The following is a 20,588-nucleotide window of genomic DNA, read 5'->3' on the forward strand; positions in this document are numbered from 1 at the left end:
CGTTTCCCACCCATATGCCGCTATTTCAAGCAGTCGATCCATTTTGGGACCTAATTACTACGCACCACAGGTGAGCAATCATGGATGTGAGATGTATTATGTGATAGAGAGGGCGTGCGGCAAACTTCATGAATCTCGCTAACGATTTCAAAATGTCAGTTTATCAGACTTTGGACTTCATACTGCCCTTCGTTTCTGGAACTAGCTTGGAATGTGTAATGTTTGCTGTCACGGAGCAAAAAATAGTCATTTCGTATCCCGAGCTTTACAGCTTTACTGCTGTAAAGAGTTATCAATTATCAAGCCGGTCTTTCACCAACGCAAATGTTATCGGGTAATAAATTTGGCCCGGCATCGTCGTGTTTCAGCGCTGCTTTCTTCGCTTCCAGTCGTTCTCTCTCGTATGTTGGAAATTCCACTGTTCAAAACTGGTGTTTGTCAGCACTTTCATGACTGCGGCCTTTAGAGGCAGCCGGTTTGTGTTGGTTTATAAGCAGCATGTGGATTCAATCGCTATTCTCTCAGTTTTTACTGATGCTGTACAACGCTTCCACGCCGCAAAGCCATTTAGCAGGAAATTGTTCCGATACTCTAGAGGTAATTCAGCTTACCCACTTTCATGTCATTGCCTTCTGAAAAGCACTGATGTTCGTCCTTGAAAAGCAACATCACACATTTAATGCGTTCGGCTGGACTTTGCATAAGAATGGAGACGATTTCGTCCGCAAATTCCAGCCTCGCTAATCTTTAACAATGAGCCAATGTCCGATCTAAATCCGATCTAATGTTTGTCCACGCAGCTCATGAGCCGAAGGATTCGTGATCAGCAGCTGGAGCGGCTCCTGCTAAATGCACGCTATCTGAAATTATTCAGAGGGTTTTAGTCTGCGGCAGAAGCTCTCCAAGAGGTAATAAATGTCAGAAATGTTTTACTCCTCCGTGATTGGACAGGGAATGTGGATGCTAAGCTGCATAATGCAGTGGGCATAGTGGCAGGAGTGCTGCTTTCTCGGGTTCCTTTGAGGATGCTCGGTGAAATACAGTGCATTCCGCTGAATCATGAATGCCTTTTATGGCCCCTGTAAATCAGAAGTCTTTCCCTTGTTGATATGAGGGCAATGTACTACCCCCCTGTTCTGTATAATGCCTCACATTTAAAATTCCATACTGCTGGCAAAGTGAAACTTGGAGTCCACTACTGTGCCTTTCATTGCCATTAGACTGACATGCTAGTGAAGTAATAGTAGATGTTTCACCTTTTTAAAATTTTTACCTTAAAAGCTAAGCTTGCTTCAGGGCAACAAACCGATCTTCCTCATTTTAGAATTACATGACACATATTTAATGACTATCAAATGCTTTAACATGAAGAGTTTAAATATACCAGTGAAAAGCTTGAACTTCAGCACAATATCTTCAGGTAGGTATTTGTGAACCTCTGGTTTCATCATGTTTCAACAGTTTTCCTCGGGAAAAACACATTTCCTGTATTTTCCAACCATCCAAAAATAAGATTTGCATATGTTGGAGTTCATTTTTAAAGCATGCATCATATAAACGACTCTTATGTTAACCAAAATCATTCAAATATGTTGAAATGAACGACTTATGCAGCCACATCACTAAATCTTTAGTTTGAGTTATTTGTGTTTTCGTTTATTTTCGGAAGTCTAAGTTATTTAATGTATGCAATATTAAAGGTAAGCTTGCTGGTGTCACTTGGTCGTTCTAAACTTCTACTCTAACTTTTACCTGATTTTTTAACCACTTTTATGTTATTTTCATTATGTTATTGTCTGTTTGTCATTTTATCCATTACTATTTATATTCTTATTTTAATTATTATTGTTGTATTAATATTTGTCATTTTAATAAATTTGTTTATTAGGTTTTTTTTCTTGCTTTCCTGGTTTTATTTTAACTTGATTTTATTAATTTCTACATTTTATGTATGTTTTAATTTCTGTTATTATTATTATATTTTTATGTGTTATTATTAAATGTTTTACTTTTTATACTTAATTGATCTGAGTCTTCATTTATTAAATTGACTTTTATCTGTTCTTACAATTTATCAATCCACTTAATCTGTATTAACACTGTAAATGAGGGGCACCCTCAATGTTCTCCGAGACTAAATAAAGGTTGGTTGAGTTTTATTATAGAAACCCACTCCAGTCAATTCTATTATGTAGCAGTCAGCATACGGTCTATTTTACCCATCTAATCACATTTGTTAGGAAAATGGAAGTCAGTTCTGATTACTTGAAATTTATATATATTTTATGTTTTAGCATGTTTTTATTTGTCAAAACCAAAACATTTCATCACAATATTGCATAGCAGTAACATGATTTCATTGAGAATAACATGAAATTAGTTTCTGCAAGGTTTTGTTTGTTTTTAAGCATATTTAGTATTTAAAAACCCACTAATAGGTATCATTGCTCAATTAACTTTCACATAATTATATTTATTTTCCAAATATTTAGAATCCTGACACTATGTTTCAATTCTTTCCATTGCCACACAATGTTGCCTTAAGGCAACATACCCCATAATAACCCCCTGGAACTGAAAGAAACATTGTTATTAATGTGAAGGGGGTATAGTGGGTCAAAAATGCCAAAATATAATATTGTGGCCAAATGATGTCCTTCAAAACATGCTGTGCTAGGCAAGACTACTTGATGTTTCCACCCTTGTCAATACATATTGTATGTTGTTTACCTGTAAACCAATGTGTCGTCCATGGTGCTGTTATACTGAATTTGGTACATCCTGATTCCAGGGATGTGTCGCTCAGATGGCCAGTGGATCATGGCGGAGTTGGATGTCAGCTCATCCACCACCACCCTCTTATCCTGCTTGGTGTCGTTGTTGCCAGATTTGGTGGAGGTGGTTATGTCAGAGAGGCCAGGATCTGCCTCCCTCATGTGACCAGTGTTGTTGACGAACAATGGCAGCGGGATCATGTTTATGTCTACAGCCGCCGTGGCGATGCCAGCTGCGTTGGAGGCAACACAGTTGAAAGCACCACTGTCTTTCAGGGTGGTAATCAGGATGTCCAGAGTGCCGTTATCAAACAAGATGGTACGCGAGTTATTATGTACCAACTTGCCATCAGGAAAACGCCAGTGAATCGCAGGATCTGGGTCCCCCATGGCCTTACACTTGAGGGTGACGCCTTGTCCCTCCATCACGTAAGGCTTAGTGGCATGGTGCTTGATGATGAGTGGGGGCTCACAGATGAACTCCTCCTCCTGAATGGACCAGAAGTACTTGTCCATCAGGTGCTCAGGTGAGGCACAAGTCTCCAGGTCATCCTCTCTCGTAAGCCTGCGCAACCACAGCAACTCACAGTTACAGTGGAGCGGGTTCCCACCAAAGCTCACGGTCAGCCGGGAGGAACTGGAGGAGCCTTTGGGGTCGGACAACACCTGGGCATGCTGGAAGAGGCTGTCTGGGGGCAGTTTCTGCAAGCGATTCGACGTCATGTCCAGTCGAACCAGTTTGGTGAGGAGGGTGAATGTTCCGGCTCCTATGTGGTCGATGAGATTGTGATCCAGAGTTAGTGTGTTTATGTTGGTCATCCTGGCAATAGCCTCCCAAGGCAACGTCCTCAGGTTGTTATAAGACAAATCCAAATCCTCGATAGTGGACACAAACTCGTCGAAAGAGGAAGAGTCGATGTGGTGGATCTGGTTGTTGCCCAGGATTAGATGCCGCAAGTTGATCAAACCCTTCAGCTGGTCATTCCGTATATCGGTCAGTCGGTTACCATCCATGTGCAGTGCCCTCAATGCCTTGAGTCCCACAAAGGCATGCGGGGCTATCTGGCTGATGGTATTCCGGGACAAGGTCAGGTGCACCAAGCTCGTCATGTTGAAGAAGTCCTTGCGGCGGACGGCTGTGATGAAATTGTCCGTCAGCCTCAGCTCCACGGTCTTGCGGTCGATAGTTGGGGGTACGAATAGGAGGCCGGTTTTGGCGCATAGCAGGGTCAGGGTCGGGGAAATTGTCTGGCAGATACAGCGCCCTGGACAGTGTTGCCCCCGCACCAAAACCCCCATCAGAATCACACACAAAATGTACCACCGATCCATGGTTTATCAGCTTCCTGGTCCTGTGGATGAAACACAACACAGACATCCATCAGAATAGACTGTAGCTTTCAACTTTCATGAAAGAATGCAAATATGCTCAGTGTACCATGGTCTGCAAATAGCAACATTTCAGGAGATAAAAAAGAAGAAGCTGTCAGGGTTTCCAGCATTTTAATTTTTTTTTTTTTTTTTATTGAGGAGTCTTTAACTTTACAAAATTACATACCAGCATTATGTCATAAGACACAATTAAAATGTCACTGAATAAAAACAACCTCAGTTTTTCTTTTTGTTTTAAACATAACCCCAATTCACTTACTCCCACTACCACGCACAAACACACACAAACATACCCACACAGCAGGACAAAAACATAGAAGAGGGAGGGAAGAAAAGGGGGAAAAGAAAAATAAATAAATAAATAAAATAAATAAATAACAATAATCCATCCATCCATTTTCTAAGCCGCTTCTCCGTCAGGGTCGTGGGGGGGTGCTGGAGCCTATCCCAGTGGTCATCGGGCGGAAGGCAGGATACACCCTGGACAGGTCGCCAGTCCATCACAGGACAGACGGACAGACACAAACAGTCACTCACACACTCGGGTAATTTAGCACGTCCAGTTGGCCTGACTGCATGTCTTTGGACTGTGGGAGGAAACCGGAGAACCCGGAGGAAACCCACGCAGACACGGGGAGAACATGCAAACTCCACACAGAGAGGACCCCGGTCACTCGGCCGGGGAATCGAACACAGGCCCTCCTCGCTGTGAGGCGACAGCACTACCCACCATGCCACCATGATAACAATAATAATAATAATAATAATAATTAATAATAATAATAAAAAGAGGGGGTATCATGGGGGGAAAATTATTCTGATGGCAAAGATTTCAGTGAATCAAAATATGACAAGAAAGGATTCCACTTATCGTGGTTTCCAGCATTTTGACATAATTATCAACTTCGCATTTGCTCATCCTATTTAAATACTATACCTTGATATTTGTTTGCTTGCTTGCTTCTTTTCAAACAGTCCTTTCAAACTAATTCTCACTACGTTGACAAAACTGTAGGCTTTTACAGTGAGAGACCACCAAGGTGACATGACAGCAGTGAAAGAAGCTTTTATTTGCATCTATTAAGCAACTCCTGAACAGCTTGGGAATGGAAGCCTTAATTATCCACAAGTACACGACATACATATGAATTATTAAGTAGTTCTGGATGGATCCTTTATTGTGAACAATAAAAAAGAAGCTCATTTACTTCCAAAAAACGTTAAATGCCAAGACATTTGTGTTTATGCACCACTTTGGGAGAAGATCACCTTCCAGCAACCTCAAATAACTACTTTGCCAATGTTTTCCATGCTTCCCATATTCATTATTAATGATAGCAGCCATCAGAGATTTCCCTTCGTTCATTTCATTTGTGGTAAAATCTCCCATCGGGTGTTAGTATTTCTTTTTCAGTGTCAGGAAAAACAGCAGAAAACATACATTCATCGGCCACTTTATTAGGTACACCTGACAGACTAATCATTTCAAGTGGTTTCATCTCTTTACTTTAAACATTACACTTACTGCATATGGCACTTCAGTCTACATTCTCTGAGAACTTTATTAGGTACACCTGTTCAGTTGCTTGTTAACACAAATAGCTAATCAGCCAATCACACGGCCGCAACTCAGTGCATTTAGGCATGTAGAGGTGGTCAAGACAACTTGCTGAAGTGCAGACTGAGCATCAGAACGGGGAAGAAAGCGGATTTAAGAGACGTGAAGTTTGAACGTGGCGTGGTTGGTGGTTGGAGTATTTCAGAAACTGCTGATCTACTGGGATTTTCACGCACAACCATCTCTAGGGTTTACAGAGAACGCTCTGAAAAAGAGGAAATATCCAGTGAGCGGTCAGTTGTGTGGACAAAAATGCCTTGTTGATGTGAGAGGTCAGAGGAGAATGGGCAGACTGGTTCCAGATGATAGAAAGGCAACAGGAACTCAAATAACCAACCAGAATCTCTGAGGAACGTTTCCAACACCTTGTTGAAAGTCTGGCATGAAGAATTAAGGCAGTTCTGAAGGCAAAAGGGGGTCCAGCCTTTTACTAGCAAGGTGTACCTAATAAAGTGGCCGGTGAGTGTATTTAACAGATGTCCCAACAACTAAATATAACACCAAATGCTGCAGTATTGAGTATGTCTACTCTTGGCTTTTATTACAGCTTCCATTCTTTTGAGAAGGCTTGCTTTCAGCTTTTTAAAGAAATGTGAAGGGATATTTTTACACCTTGACAGTTCCGTTTTAGAAGTTGCTTGCATCTCACACAATACAATACATTCTGTGATGTTGCGGTCTGAGCTCTGGGGTGGCCAGGCCATTGTTCTCCTGAAGAAAAAGGATTGACCTGTACTCAATAGCTGTTTTGACTTGAAATAAGTGGTCTCTGACTTTTGCACCAGCTGTAGTTATTAGGTCAGCAAACATTTGCCCTAAGACGGAATTTTTACTGCACAAATGCTCGAAGTTGGACTCTTTTAAAAGAGATGTCTCCAATAAAATACCATGATATGTAGGCCATGGCTGAGTTGCTGCCGGGCACGATGCTTAGCAGGCTGCAGCTGAGGTCGACAGATACAATGCAACTGGGCATACACAAGTGCTTTGTTTACAAACAGGAAAAGGCTCCAGAGAAGGAGCCAAGTGTTTATGCTGTGGAGAAGTGTTGCTGAGAAAAGACCGACAATTGAAGTATTAGCACCTATATGTCTCCTGCCTCAACTCCCTTTGAAGATTTCCAGTGGGAGATAAGGTCCTCTCCGAGATCAAGCATTTGAGTTCAATGGGTCTTTATGTTTCTGGCCAATTCGGACAGACAGAAAGCCTTGGGAAATTAGGCAGGCTTAATTGTACATCAGATTGCGGCAATAAACCAAAAGGTACATAAAACTCCCAGGCTGCAGCTCCATCAGCTTGTGATATGGTTTGATAGGTCTTGTGTCCAGGGCCATGTTCTCGCCATCTGATCCCCATTCAGCCGTATTGATTTCTTTCTGGGGGTGGAATGGATGAGAAGAGGAATGGAATTCTTGGCTGTAATAACCGAGACCCTCAGTGGAATCTGAACTTTCATTCTAAGGGGGCTCTCAGACCTTTGCTGTGTTTATTGAGATACCCATATGGGCCATATCTGACCATGACCTGGTGACTCACCTCCCATGATGGCACTCCAGGCAAGACCCAGCTGCCAAATGCACTGGGCATTGATGTTTATGGCCTGTCTTCCTTGCTAATGGCCCAACTCCCCAGCACTACTGGGCAATGTTGTGCATTTGTTTAACCAGACATGCACAGATGGATCTAAAGCACATTTCTAGGACTGATATGCTGCTGGTAAGATGCAGTGCCTGCCATCATTAAGCATTTAAGTGGGTAGTAAGACACTGAGTCACACTAGGCTAATGGTTAACCCGCATGTTAGGGAGAATTATTTAAATCCATGGTGACTATAGAAGTAAAATGTGCTCCAAAGCACTGACGGCCTGCCAAGTCATCTCAACGTGATTTGCGGAACTGTAGCTGTAGCAGTTCCGCGGAGCACTGCCGTGGCAACGAAATCCATATCCATTGTGAGTGATGAGAAGGACCTGTCACTGCACTGGATGATGTGACACAAATGTGATTCAGAGGTGAGCATATCCTTCATGGAACAGGCATTTGGTACCAAATATGTCTCCCTGTGTCTACTTGGGTGACTGGAACGTCCACGACTGCTGCAGAATTGCAAAACTTTGAACAGCCCAGTCACGTCTTACAAACTTGCAGGGAGTAAATTAAAAATAAAGTTTAGCGCACAATTTCGATTCAGTTGCTTAGTTTAGCAAAAGAAAATATTGAAAGTAATTATAATAAAATATGAATATTTTTACCAAATAAAAACAATAAATAGGCACAAAACAGTGATTATGCACTGAAATGTGTGCTCTTTGTAGAAAATGTTGACTTATTTTCACAATGGTTTCACAACTTTTGCACATGACTTTATATGCACCCACATCATATTTCTAAATTTTGCAGGGGAAAGAGAGAAAAATGGCTAGGCTGAGTTAGCAATATTTTATTTAGAATGAATAATTATTTATTTATTCAGTCGTTTATTTCTTTATTTATCTTCAAGCTATTACTTTCTAAGGAATAAATAAAATACGAGAATGGGAAGAAGAAACTAAAGCGGATCGGTGTCGGCGTAAGAAACTAAAGCGGATCGGTGTCGTCATGAGAAACTAAAGCGGATCGGTGTCGGCGTAAGAAACTAAAGCGGATCGGTGTCGTCGTAAGAAACTAAAGCGGATCGGTGTCGTCATAAGAAACTAAAGCGGATCGGTGTCGGCGTAAGAAACTAAAGCGGATCGGTGTCGTCATAAGAAACTAAAGCGGATCGGTGTCGTCATGAGAAACTAAAGCGGATCGGTGTCGGCGTAAGAAACTAAAGCGGATCGGTGTCGTCATGAGAAACTAAAGCGGATCGGTGTCGTCATGAGAAACTAAAGCGGATCGGTGTCGTCATGAGAAACTAAAGCGGATCGGTGTCGTCATAAGAAACTAAAGCGGATCGGTGTCGTCGTAAGAAACTAAAGCGGATCGGTGTCGTCGTAAGAAACTAAAGCGGATCGGTGTCGGCGTGAGAAACTAAAGCGGAACGGTGTCGTCATAAGAAACTAAAGCGGATCGGTGTCGTCGTAAGAAACTAAAGCGGATCGGTGTCGTCGTAAGAAACTAAAGCGGATCGGTGTCGGCGTAAGAAACTAAAGCGGATCGGTGTCGTCGTAAGAAACTAAAGCGGATCGGTGTCGGCGTAAGAAACTAAAGCGGATCAGTGTCGTCGTAAGAAACTAAAGCGGATCGGTGTCGGCGTAAGAAACTAAAGCGGATCGGTGTCGTCGTAAGAAACTAAAGCGGATCAGTGTCGTCGTAAGAAACTAAAGCGGATCGGTGTCGGCGTAAGAAACTAAAGCGGATCAGTGTCGTCGTAAGAAACTAAAGCGGATCGGTGTCGGCGTAAGAAACTAAAGCGGATCGGTGTCGGCGTAAGAAACTAAAGCGGATCGGTGTCGGCGTAAGAAACTAAAGCGGATCGGTGTCGTCATAAGAAACTAAAGCGGATCGGTGTCGGCGTAAGAAACTAAAGCGGATCGGTGTCGTCGTAAGAAACTAAAGCGGATCGGTGTCGGCGTAAGAAACTAAAGCGGATCGGTGTCGTCATGAGAAACTAAAGCGTATCGGTGTCGGCGTAAGAAACTAAAGCGGATCGGTGTCGGCGTAAGAAACTAAAGCGGATCGGTGTCGTCGTAAGAAACTAAAGCGGATCGGTGTCGTCATAAGAAACTAAAGCGTATCGGTGTCGTCATAAGAAACTAAAGCGTATCGGTGTCGGCGTAAGAAACGAAAGCGGATCGGTGTCGGCGTAAGAAACGAAAGCGGATCGGTGTCGGCGTAAGAAACTAAAGCGGATCGGTGTCGGCGTAAGAAACTAACGGACTCAGACAAGGCTTCTCCACTAAGAGCTGCATAATAACAGAGTTACAGTTCATTTGAATGACTCTCCCCCCGCCAACACACACATCTCTCCCTCTCACACACACACACAGAAACGGCCCAAAATGACTGGTTCCACTGACATTAAAAGTAAAGTAGGTTTCTTTCCTTCACCTGTAAAGTTATTATTTTGGAGATAAATGATTCCAACAATAGCCATATATATATATTATGCAAGATAAGATGTGAGCCAATTTGGCAGATCAAGTAGGACTAGGTTAGAAAATGCACTGGAGTCTGGAGCTGCTGAAAGAACATTGTAATTCAGTATAAAACATAGTTTTAAAGTATAAAACCAAGTAATGTTCTAATTAAAATAAATAAATCAATAATAATAATCATAAGCTTAATAGAACTACATATATGCAACACATACTGCCTTTTCTGTAAGGTCTATAACGTCTCACCACAAAACAACTCTCCCTATGCAAAGCAACCTGCTGATTTTCCAGGCATGCCATCTCCTACCCTTCCCTCTCCACCTAACCTGTTTGAAATGCTCGCGCTACCCGCCGTGCCCTTGAAGATAAGCACCTTGAGGGCGCTCCTGTCTGCCGAGGGTAACTACAACGGAATAGATGATGATATGAGAGCCAAATTCACAGCTCATAAATCCCGAGTGTGATCCCTACAGATATACCGTCCTTGGTCTTTCATTTTAACCCCCAGGAGAGGGAGCGACAATAAAGACATTGGGTCTTTATACACAGCAGGCTCCATTATTCAATAATGGTCCTATCATGCTCTTTCTCGTGTGACTGTCATGAGCATGGCTGGACTGAAATTCGAGAATGTGAGCCTGAGTCATGAGGAATGCAATGAATGCCGTAATCTCACCGACCTCACTCATATCAACGAGCGACTTGTACATAACTTGTACATGCAAAGGACAAAGGGGACGTACATTTTTGACAACGTGTACACACATTCTGAAATAAATCTCTGAAACTGGAGGCGCTGCACCTTTTCGCTTGACATTTTAATTCCTCGCGCCAGTGATTTATTGGGAAAAGAAACGGAGGCTTGTGCTGTCTGCTGGGATTTTCTAATTAACACATTCCTTTCGCTGTCCAATCCAGGCCAATTACCAGAGAAAAGCAAATCTAGTCCCATAAAACACACCACTGTATAACAGATGTATCGACACACAGAATCCCGCCACAAATGGCACGTTTTGTCAATGGCTAATGCCCTATCGGATTCATTTAGGTCCAATATGAAATTCCTGATACAGCAGGGGATACCCGTAAGGAAGTCCAAGCACCAACTGCACTGACAAATTGCACTGGACTTAACCCAAGTGCATCATTTCCAAATGCACTTTGCCTTGGCCTACAATTAGGGCAGTCGTGGGCTGGAGGTCAGGGAACCAGCCTCATGACCGGAAGGTCACCAGTTCAATCCCCAGAGCCAACAGTCCATGACTGAGGTGCCCTTGAGCAAGACACCTAACCCCCAACTGTTCCCCAGGTGCCATGGATAGGGTTGCCCACCGCTCCAGGCAAGTGTGCTCACTGCCCCCTAGTGTGCGTGTGCTCTCTAGAGTGTATGTGGTGTTTCACTTCACAGATGGGTTAAATGCAGAGACAAAATTTCCCCGCCATGGGACTAATAAGGGTCACTTAAATTTAGCGTTTATAGACAGTACAGTGCACAGGTCAGAGACCACCCTTTCATTTCTTCAGTACCCAGTCAAAACTAGAAAAAGAAATCTGTCCCCATCTTTTGCCTTCCATTCTTTTCTGGACATTTGCATTTTTCCAAACAATCTGCAGGGCTATTTTTCCAAACTACCAAAGTTCAGTCTTAGAAGTTGGGCACACCTTTTCATTCTTACAATCCAAGTCATCCAAAACACATTCAAAGATGTTGAGGTCTGGACTCTGGGGTGGCCAGTCCACCAGCAGCTTCTCTATTTCGTCGTTTTTGTCTATTCAAGGATGGACAGAAACACCTGTGGATTATCTCAGATCTGAAGGAGCTTGATGTACTCCTCTCTCTCAGAGACAAAAGCTTTAATTGCTGTTTATCTGAAGGGAACAGTTTTGGAGTCTACCAGCTCTTGCATGGTCCTCGTCTTTTAAGCTTTTTTTTTGGAATCTCTTGCTTTTTTACTTGACTTATCCGAGTGGATCATTTTGATATCTAGTCTCCTAAGAAAGATCCCCATTAAAAATGAGTAACTTGTACTTAATGGCCATTTAGACTGGGAATTAAGCAGAAAAAATATGGTCGCTCACTTCCACACAGTGGCGCACTTTTGAATCAAATAAATTCAACGCATCAGGCCTACTCTTTTCAAGTCTTCAGAACGCTTCCTACCTCCATCCCTGAAGACTCTGGCTATTGATCTCCCTTCAGCTCCGGAAACAGGGGACAAAAAAAAAAAAAATAATAATAAAGAAGGAAAAGAGAAAACTTAGTTTCCAAGGCAACTCTGTTGAAAAATGTAGGTCTTTGAATTCCATTAAGACACTGTTAGGCTGGCAGAGAAATCGAGGTTTCAATCTTGATGGGGATAAGGCAGGTATTGAATATTTACAAGTGCTTTAACCAGGCTTTTAAAGATGGCTAAAAGCCGTGTGAGTGCATGTGGTGGTGCATACTGATTGCGGAGCTATTTGTTTTTGCAGATGTCACCGGCTAACATCAAGCTAATGGAGCTGATGCTTTATATCTTATGTTAAGATGTCGTAGGGCTCGGAAAAGGCATCTTGTTCTGAGTGGCTATTACCAGAATATTGCATCACTCAAATGTCCAATAGCTGCCTAAATTCTGAGAGACTGTCCAGCTGACAATTCACCGACTGGCTTGCTGCCCGTTGCTGCAATCATTATCATCTATCTCAGTGTAACCGCACATTCTCAACTTCTCAAACTGCACCATTTATGAGTCTTCAGCATGCTGCAATACAGTGTAGCAACGGCACAGTCATATGGTTACATCCATAAATTTACATGGAATTGCCACTTTATTGGAAACGTTTATCTTGTGCCTGCACTTATTGGCCATTTCATCAGGTACACCTACTATATGGATGCACATTGTACAGTGTTTCTTTCAGGCTGGGTGGTAAACACATTTTAATAAATACAGTGAATATACCATTTACGTTCTCTACCCATTTATTTTCAAGGTATCTGTTCATTTAAAATCAGAAGAATTCATGAGTGACTGAATGCATTAAAATACTGGGTATAGAATAATTTGCATGGATTCCAGAGGAATGCATAAGAATAATATTAATATTAATGGTTCCTCAAGCCAAAACTATAGTAAATACAGTTTTGTGAAGTATATTGGAAAGCTCAGGAACGGCATTCCCTGATTCTTCTGAGCCAACACGACAACTTGAACTATAGAGCTATCTGCAAACATCCAGAAGGGGGAGCCCTCATTGATTTCCTTATAATAAAATGGCAAAGATGAGGCACCACGCTTGAGTTTCATGTCTTTCATGACCTCATGTTCTGGCTGGGAAAGCCACTCAGCCTGTTTTATGACATAATCCAGCAAAGTAGTTTTATAATTACAGATTGAAAGCCTGTTGCTGCACAATTTTAGGCACCATTTAGGACCGATTGCCCTGGAAAGTGTTTCAAACTGTGGCAACAGTTTTGGGATCCCATCCTGATCTAGCATGTACACAAAGTGAGGTCCATAAAGACATAGCTTGAGTTGTGTGGTGGAATTCCAGTGGATTGACCTCAACCCCACTCAACACCATTGGGATGAATTGGAATTCATTGCAAGACAGACCTTCTTGTTTGACATCACAGGAATGCTCTTTTGACTGGCCATAAATTCCCAAAAACACACTGGAAAGTACTACTCTTGTGTAAAGTTTTCCCAGAAGAGTGAAGGCTGTTGTAGCTGCAAAGGGAGGTTCCAGTAGCGTATTAATGCTGTTTTGGAATGAGATGTCCAATAACCTCACAACCTTCTCGGTGTTTGGCCATTCTCAACATAGCAGTTACACTGATATGGTAGTGGTATGGTAGTGGTATGTACTATAATATACAATCCTATGGGCTCAAGTGCAAGAAAAAAGCCACGCCCCCTATAAAAATAATTTTCAATATATTAAAAACAACAAAGAATATGCTTGGTAAGTTACTGTGTCTCAATCAAAACTCCTATATTATTGCAGCTTACTATAAAAATTCAAGTAATTGCAAAAGCAAAGAATGTCAAATTTTTGTTAAGTAGCTATCGTCTGAACCAACCTGGTGTAATTAAAGTAATTAAAGTGTATTGGCATCATAGCTAACCATGAACCACGGTATCCAGTGCCAAGACTAATGTCACCTATGTTGTGTAGTTATAAGTCTATTATAAATTGCATTAATGTACTGGCCACTTTAATAGAAACTCCTACTTTGTTACTAAGTAGCCCTCCCAAGCATGTTCAACTAGCACAGCTCAACAGCCACTTTTCTAGAACCAGCTCACTTAAATTACAACAAATGTGGTATTCATTTAGGACGTCATCACCCAACATGTTTAAAAGTTCACATATGCTCACATGTGGACATACTAGTGTCTTGCTATGCTTTGCATGAAATAAATCAACAAAGGAACCACCACTGGAGGCTGTTACCATGGTAACTCCCTTATCCATCACCAGGCAATCGCAATCGCCTGAAACTGTGTGCACCTGGTAAAACATCCAGATACAAATTACCTAAACGTCTGGAAAATGTATGTTGATTGATTTCATAACATTTTTAAAGGTTTTCAATCAATTCCTTTATCTTTTGCTCCTTCAAACATTTACATTTCAGTCAAAATCAAGATGGTATTCAGCAAAGGGAATGAAGTCATGATCTCCTGGTATTTGTCTCACTATTCACGTACAGCTTCACTTTGCCAGCCTTTGTTCTTTTCCCTTTTTTTCTCTCCAAAGTGGACTGCCATGCAAGAATAAATACCAATTAGATACAAAAAAAGGCAGTGAACTGTTCATGGCCTCGCCATTACGAAGTCCCAGAGCTTTTGCGCAATTATTGACAGACCCAGTGCATGTCAGACTCTTTTACAGGCAGATTTGCAGACGGTCAGGCAAGCCAGAGGCCTCTCAAAGGCCCTGGGGCACTGACTCACTGCCTGAGATTATCCAGAGGGATTCAATAAAGACTATTTTTCCTTTTCTTTCAATAGAAAAAATGACTGCAATTGTGCTCAATGATTCAGACCTTTGGCCAGTTGTTCTCGGCCAGAGTTTCCTGCGAACGTAAGCAAGTGATTTTCAAAATAACGTAGGAACTTGCACTGAGTTACTTATAAGTCAGACTATTACAACTTGTAATTTTAAACTATGAATCACAGCATTCACTGTGGTGAGCATGGCTTCAGCTAATCAAAGAGACAAAATTTAACATGGTGTTGTTTTCCTCCAGCCAGACCTAATTATTCACAGCCAGCCACGACCAGGACGCAAGGGCAGATATAAGCTAGAGCCCAGAGAAGGAGAGGGAGATACAGTGAGAGCAAAAGAACAAACTCAGTTCCCCTTCACAGCTTCTTTAATTAGCGTGGAAATCAATTTTAAGTGGAGGCCTCGCTTTCATGCCTGACCAAGGCTGCACTGTTTAGCACTGCGCTGGAAGGCTGAGAAATGTTCAAACTATGCAAAAGAATGCAAGAAGCAGGTTCCAGAAGCCAGGCCTTTTAAAGGAATGCTTCACGTGGAAATTCTAACAAGACGAATGATGATTGCAGGCTCGGAGGTGCATTGCAGATCATGGTAACTGACTTTAATTGCTTTTCTAGCTTATCAAACACTGCAGTCAGACAAACATTAACATGGAGGGCGTGCCCACTGGAACTGAGGCCCAAACCCTGAAAAATAGCCCCAGACCATTATCCATCCTCCACCAAACTTTTCTTTTGGCACTATGCATTCCAGTAGGTTGCATTCTCCTGGCATCTGCCAAACCAAGATTCTTCCATTGGACTTCTGGCATAGCTTATCTCTCCAGAGTATTTCCACTGTCCAGTGGCACCACTCCATCTGAATCTTGGCATTGCACATAACGACCTTGGGTTTATTGCTGCTTTTCAACCATGAAAACCCATTTCATAAAGCTTCCAAAGCACAGTGGTTGTGCTGATGTTGCTTCCAGAGGTAGTTTGATTCTCTGCAGTGAATGACACAGCAGAGGATAGGTGACTAAGTTCCAAGACTCAGTAGCCTTGCTCTGAAAGATTGTGTGGTCCTTTGTGGCTGAGCTGTTGTTGCTCCTAGTTGTTTCCAATTCACGGCAGAACTAGCCGGAGAGAGATATTACGAACTGACTTGTGGCAAAGGTGGGTTTCCATGACAGTGCCACATTTGAGGTCACTTCAGTACGACCCATTCTACTGCCAGTGTTTGTCTATGGAGATTGCATGGTTATGTGCTTGGCATTGTACAACTATTACCAAGGGGCAAAACACCTGATCTCAATCATTTTTGGGTTTGTCCACATACTATTGGCCATTTAGCACATGCAGCAGCCTTTATGGTGGAAGAAGCCTTTATAAATATAGGTTTACGTCAGTTGTCATGCCCAGCTTGTGTTGGTATCATGTAGCTTTAATCACTGCCCTAACATAAATTGGGACCAGCCTTTTTTTCTTTCCAAATATTTACCCCAAAATGGGGTCCACAACTCAAAATGTATTCTTCCAACAATGTTCAGAAGCTGAACATGAATAAAGGTCTAGAGTAGGGGTCAGCAACCCAACTTGAAGAAGAGCCATTTTGTCCTCTCAATAAAAATCTAACCACCTTGGGAGGCCACAACATTTGATGTCCATTTTACCATCTTGGCTGTAAAAATATGTCTAGACTCGTCTAGACTGTAGCCACTTTTCTTGCATTTCCAGCAGGAAACTTTTCCCCTCAAAAGTGGAACAGTTTTTTGAAAATTGTCTCTCAATGTTAGATCTTTTATGAGGCTGAAGTCACTTCTTACTCGCTGGTTTGTTGTTCAAATTCTTCCACTCCACCTTAAAAGGCGCATGAGGCACCATAATGTAACTGCTGCACCATTTGAGGTGGAATGGGAAAATTCGAACAAGAAGCTGGCGGATGAAAAAGCGGCTTCAGCTTCACAACTTTGTGTTGTTTGACAGTTTCTTTTTGCAGGTTAAATGTATCAGAAATAAGCTGAAATGCTTATGAATGCCAACAAGTCCATGTCATCTACAAAGGAGCCATGTTAAATCTCTCTCTTTGCTATTTTCTTAGCTACTGGTAAGGCGAGATTGTTGTCTGGATTGCTATGGTGACCAGCAGTCCTCGTGCCTACCTTCAGGGTTAAAGGATAAATGAGCAGATATACATTAACTCCAGCGTTTAAGATCATTTAGTGTTAAAACTGCAAAGGAGGATATTATTTTAGCCTTACCTATAAATCCAATTCTGCTTTGGATCCACAACTTGTCAGTAAAAGGGCCACATGTTGCCAACCCCTGGTCTAGAAGATGGCTAAAACAATTTAGGCACTGACTAATTAAGCTACTAGGTAAGGTTTATAATAGAGTAGCCAGAAATGGTCGGTGTCTGAAAGTACAGAAACATTCATATTTCAGTCAATCTACTCAGTTAAACACTAATATATGGAAGAAAAGCCTGAAACCCTCAGAAGAATCAATCACCCTACCTTTGTAAAGTAAAATAAAAAATAATCCCAAAATTTTGGATGATCAGAGGACAGACCTCCAAAAAAGGTATTTAATGGACAATATTCATAATAAAAGCTTCTACAGGGCCAGCCACATGCTAAGCCCCTACAACATCTACTGTTGATGAAGAAAGATACTTCGACGTTTACTTTTCCACACATTGTGTGTTCAAGTTCACAGCTGCTGTAGGCAAAGAAAGCATTAAAAGTGGCACATTTGCCCTCCTACCCAATGCATCAGCCACAAGAATGCCTAAACTGATGCACAGAAACCCTTGAAGAACTGCAACAGCGTGGTTGATGATGCCTGTGGTGGGTCGGAGTCACATAAGCCTAGTGCCAGAACAACTGATCTCTAGGAAAATCTGCTTTTGGATCACTTAGACCACCGAAGCAACCAGTGAGTGGAAAAATCATTACTTTCCTTGAAGCTAACAGCTCAGATAAGCCAAGGTTGGCTGATCACATGCTTCAGTCAATAAAACACAGTTCCTTGAGGACTTTATTTAGACTCCATCTGCAGTGTTAAACATGTACATACAGAGTACATACGCTCACTGGTCACTGGTCCAATGTATACAGCACTGCGTAAAATTCACCACATCCTTCATTTATGTTTTGTTTTCAGCAGATATTTCGGAGGGGGTTAGATGTGAAATACTCCACTTACATAAGGAGGAGAAAAAAGGATTGCAGGCTCCAAAACCACCACAGGATATAGAGAAAATGATTCTGCCCAACCACCAAAACTGCCACCACCAGGTAAACACTACTTAAAGCTATAAGAGACAGGATAAATTCTCTCCTCTAGCTCCTCTTTCTTCAGATCTGGTGTTTCTGTCCATGCTTCCACTGTGGATCTGAAAAGATATGCAGCTACCATGAAGACTGAGATAAGAAGAACCAGATGTTCCCAAAACAATAGACTATAGACGAATAGCCACCCCAGACCTCAACATCATTGAATGTGTTTGGGTTTACTTGGTTTGTGAAAAGCAAAAAGTGAAAACAACATCTGGGACTAAACTTTGGAGGGGTGGAAGAATATCCCTGCAGATTTCTTTGAGGATCTGAAAGCAAGTCTTCTGAAAAGATGGGAAGCTGATGGTGATCAGTGACAGCTGCACCTTACATTCTACCCAGATCAAATGCATCTGATCCAGCCACACATGGATGTCTGAAGAAGATCATTAGCTGGAGCAGGTGTGGCAGATTGTGGTAGGAACTGGACTCCACGGGAAGGTAGATCTTAATGAGCAGGGTTGGTGATCACTGTGTCCCAAAGACAGGCTTCTGAGACACCACTGCAAGTTTGCGCCTGGTTTTAAAAGCTCAGATGTCTCATGTCTTGCACATACTTCTATTAAACATGTTTTGTATGTGCTTGGCTCATAAACTGCACATTTAGGCTTGTATATTTTGAACGTAACATGGTCAGCATGCCCGAAAAAGACCTAAAAGACTTAGAACATTTGGCCTGGAGAGACAAGCAGAGACAGATTCAGATTAAAATTGCTTCAACTGGCCGGCAGAGTGGGCGAGATTGCATTACCTGACTAGCTGTCTGAAGAGCAAAAGGCAATTTCCCCTTTTGCTCCTAAGCAGAGTTTAAAAGGCCCATAAACTTTTAAAGTGGACGGGACATCACTTCCACTTTAAGATCGGACTTATTGGTATTTCATTTCCACTCTTCCTACCAAACACCATGTCTTCAGCCTGATTACATCGGGAGTCAATCACGTCATGCAAATGGAGCCTGCTAAACAAGGAGAAGAGCTTAGCAAGAGAGTCCGACATCATTAGCCTGTAGCAAAGTCGCCATTCAGTTGAATCAAACTTTATCCGACTTGGTTTGCAGACATGAATACTTCTACGGCGCCAATTTAGCGCATTCTAATTTATTGTTTCTTTCAGACAGAACACATAAAGGAGTTTGAAAAGACATGCAGAGCCTCATTATCAAATAATACTTCATGTTTCGCTTTCTGTTTATCCATTTTTCTCCCTGTATTTACAGCTGAATCTTGGCCAAAACTCTTCTGCGAAGGGCGCACGTTTCTTTCTCCTCATCCAACTAATTAAAATGCCTAATTAAGCCCACTGTATAGCAGATGGCATGTGACATAGTGTTTGGATATAGTGCAGATTCCCCCATGCCCCTGCAGGCATGTTTAGCCATTCCACAAACCAGATTCCGCATTTATTTCTTTATTTATCCGTTTATTTGTCTCCGCAGCCCAAGAGCTCACACAGTGGCTAGTCGTCTCTTGGTGACGGTGGCTGAGGCTCCAGCAGAAATGAAAGTATTCTGAGAGGCAGCTTGAGGCCGAGTCCGCATTAAGGCTTGGTCGTTAGCGACGGAGCTGGCCAGTGACTTGATGATGGCGTGTTTAGCAAATGTAGTCTTGCTTTATGTCAGAATGGTTATGAATGGTTTGCTTGTTTAAGCCCTGCATTTGAAAGTGGAGATGCTAATGGGCTAACATAGCTAATCACTGGCACAACATACTGTAAACACCCAGTGATATATTATAAAGGCCCTAATTATTGAGTTCAAGTTTCAGCCACACCCATTGCTAACAGGTGTATAAAATCAAGAACATAGCCATGCAATCTCAATAGACAAACACTGGCACTAGAATGGGTCGTACTGAAGAGGGCAATGCCTTAAATGAGAAGCGGTCATAGGATGCCACCTTTGAAGTCGGTTCACAATATTTTTGCCCTGCTAGATCTGACCTGGAGAACTGTAAGTCCTATTATTGTGAAAAGAAGGCATTTAGGAGCAACAACAGCTCAGCTATGAAGGGAATGCTGCCTATCAGAGTGCCAACAGCAAAGTTTGGTGGAGGAGGGATAATTAGTCTGATCCTGTTTTTCAGGCTTTGGACCCCTTAGTTCCAGTGACAGGTTTGGTGTGGGAGAACTCCAGTGCCCTACAGCATTGACCTCAACCCCATTCAACACTTTGGGGGGAAAAATGAGATCATCGATTGTGAGCCAGGCCTTATTGTTCAGCATCAGTACATGAGCTCACAAATGCTCTGTTGACTGAATGGGTACAAATTCCCACAGATACACACTAGAATATTATGGAATGTCTTCCCAGAGTAGTAGATATGGTTTTAGCTGCAGAATGGTTTTGGCATGGTGTTAGGGTCAGATGTCTAGATACTTTCCGTCATACAGTGTATACCAGTATCTTATTACCAATA

General features: G+C 42.1%; 1 protein-coding gene across 1 annotated transcript in view; it reads right to left on the bottom strand.

Moving 5' to 3' along the window:
* Positions 1-20,588, bottom strand: part of lrfn1 (leucine rich repeat and fibronectin type III domain containing 1) — a 238,416-nt gene that overhangs the window by 14,569 nt on the left and 203,259 nt on the right. The window contains exon 5 of the mRNA XM_017719121.2: positions 2,731-4,126. Within this exon, the coding sequence (XP_017574610.1) occupies positions 2,731-4,106 (1,376 nt within the window). The 5' untranslated portion in view covers positions 4,107-4,126. The remainder of the gene's footprint in view (positions 1-2,730; positions 4,127-20,588) is intronic.

This window comes from Pygocentrus nattereri, chromosome 17, assembly GCF_015220715.1.
Source record: "Pygocentrus nattereri isolate fPygNat1 chromosome 17, fPygNat1.pri, whole genome shotgun sequence".
Taxonomy (NCBI): domain Eukaryota; kingdom Metazoa; phylum Chordata; class Actinopteri; order Characiformes; family Serrasalmidae; genus Pygocentrus; species Pygocentrus nattereri.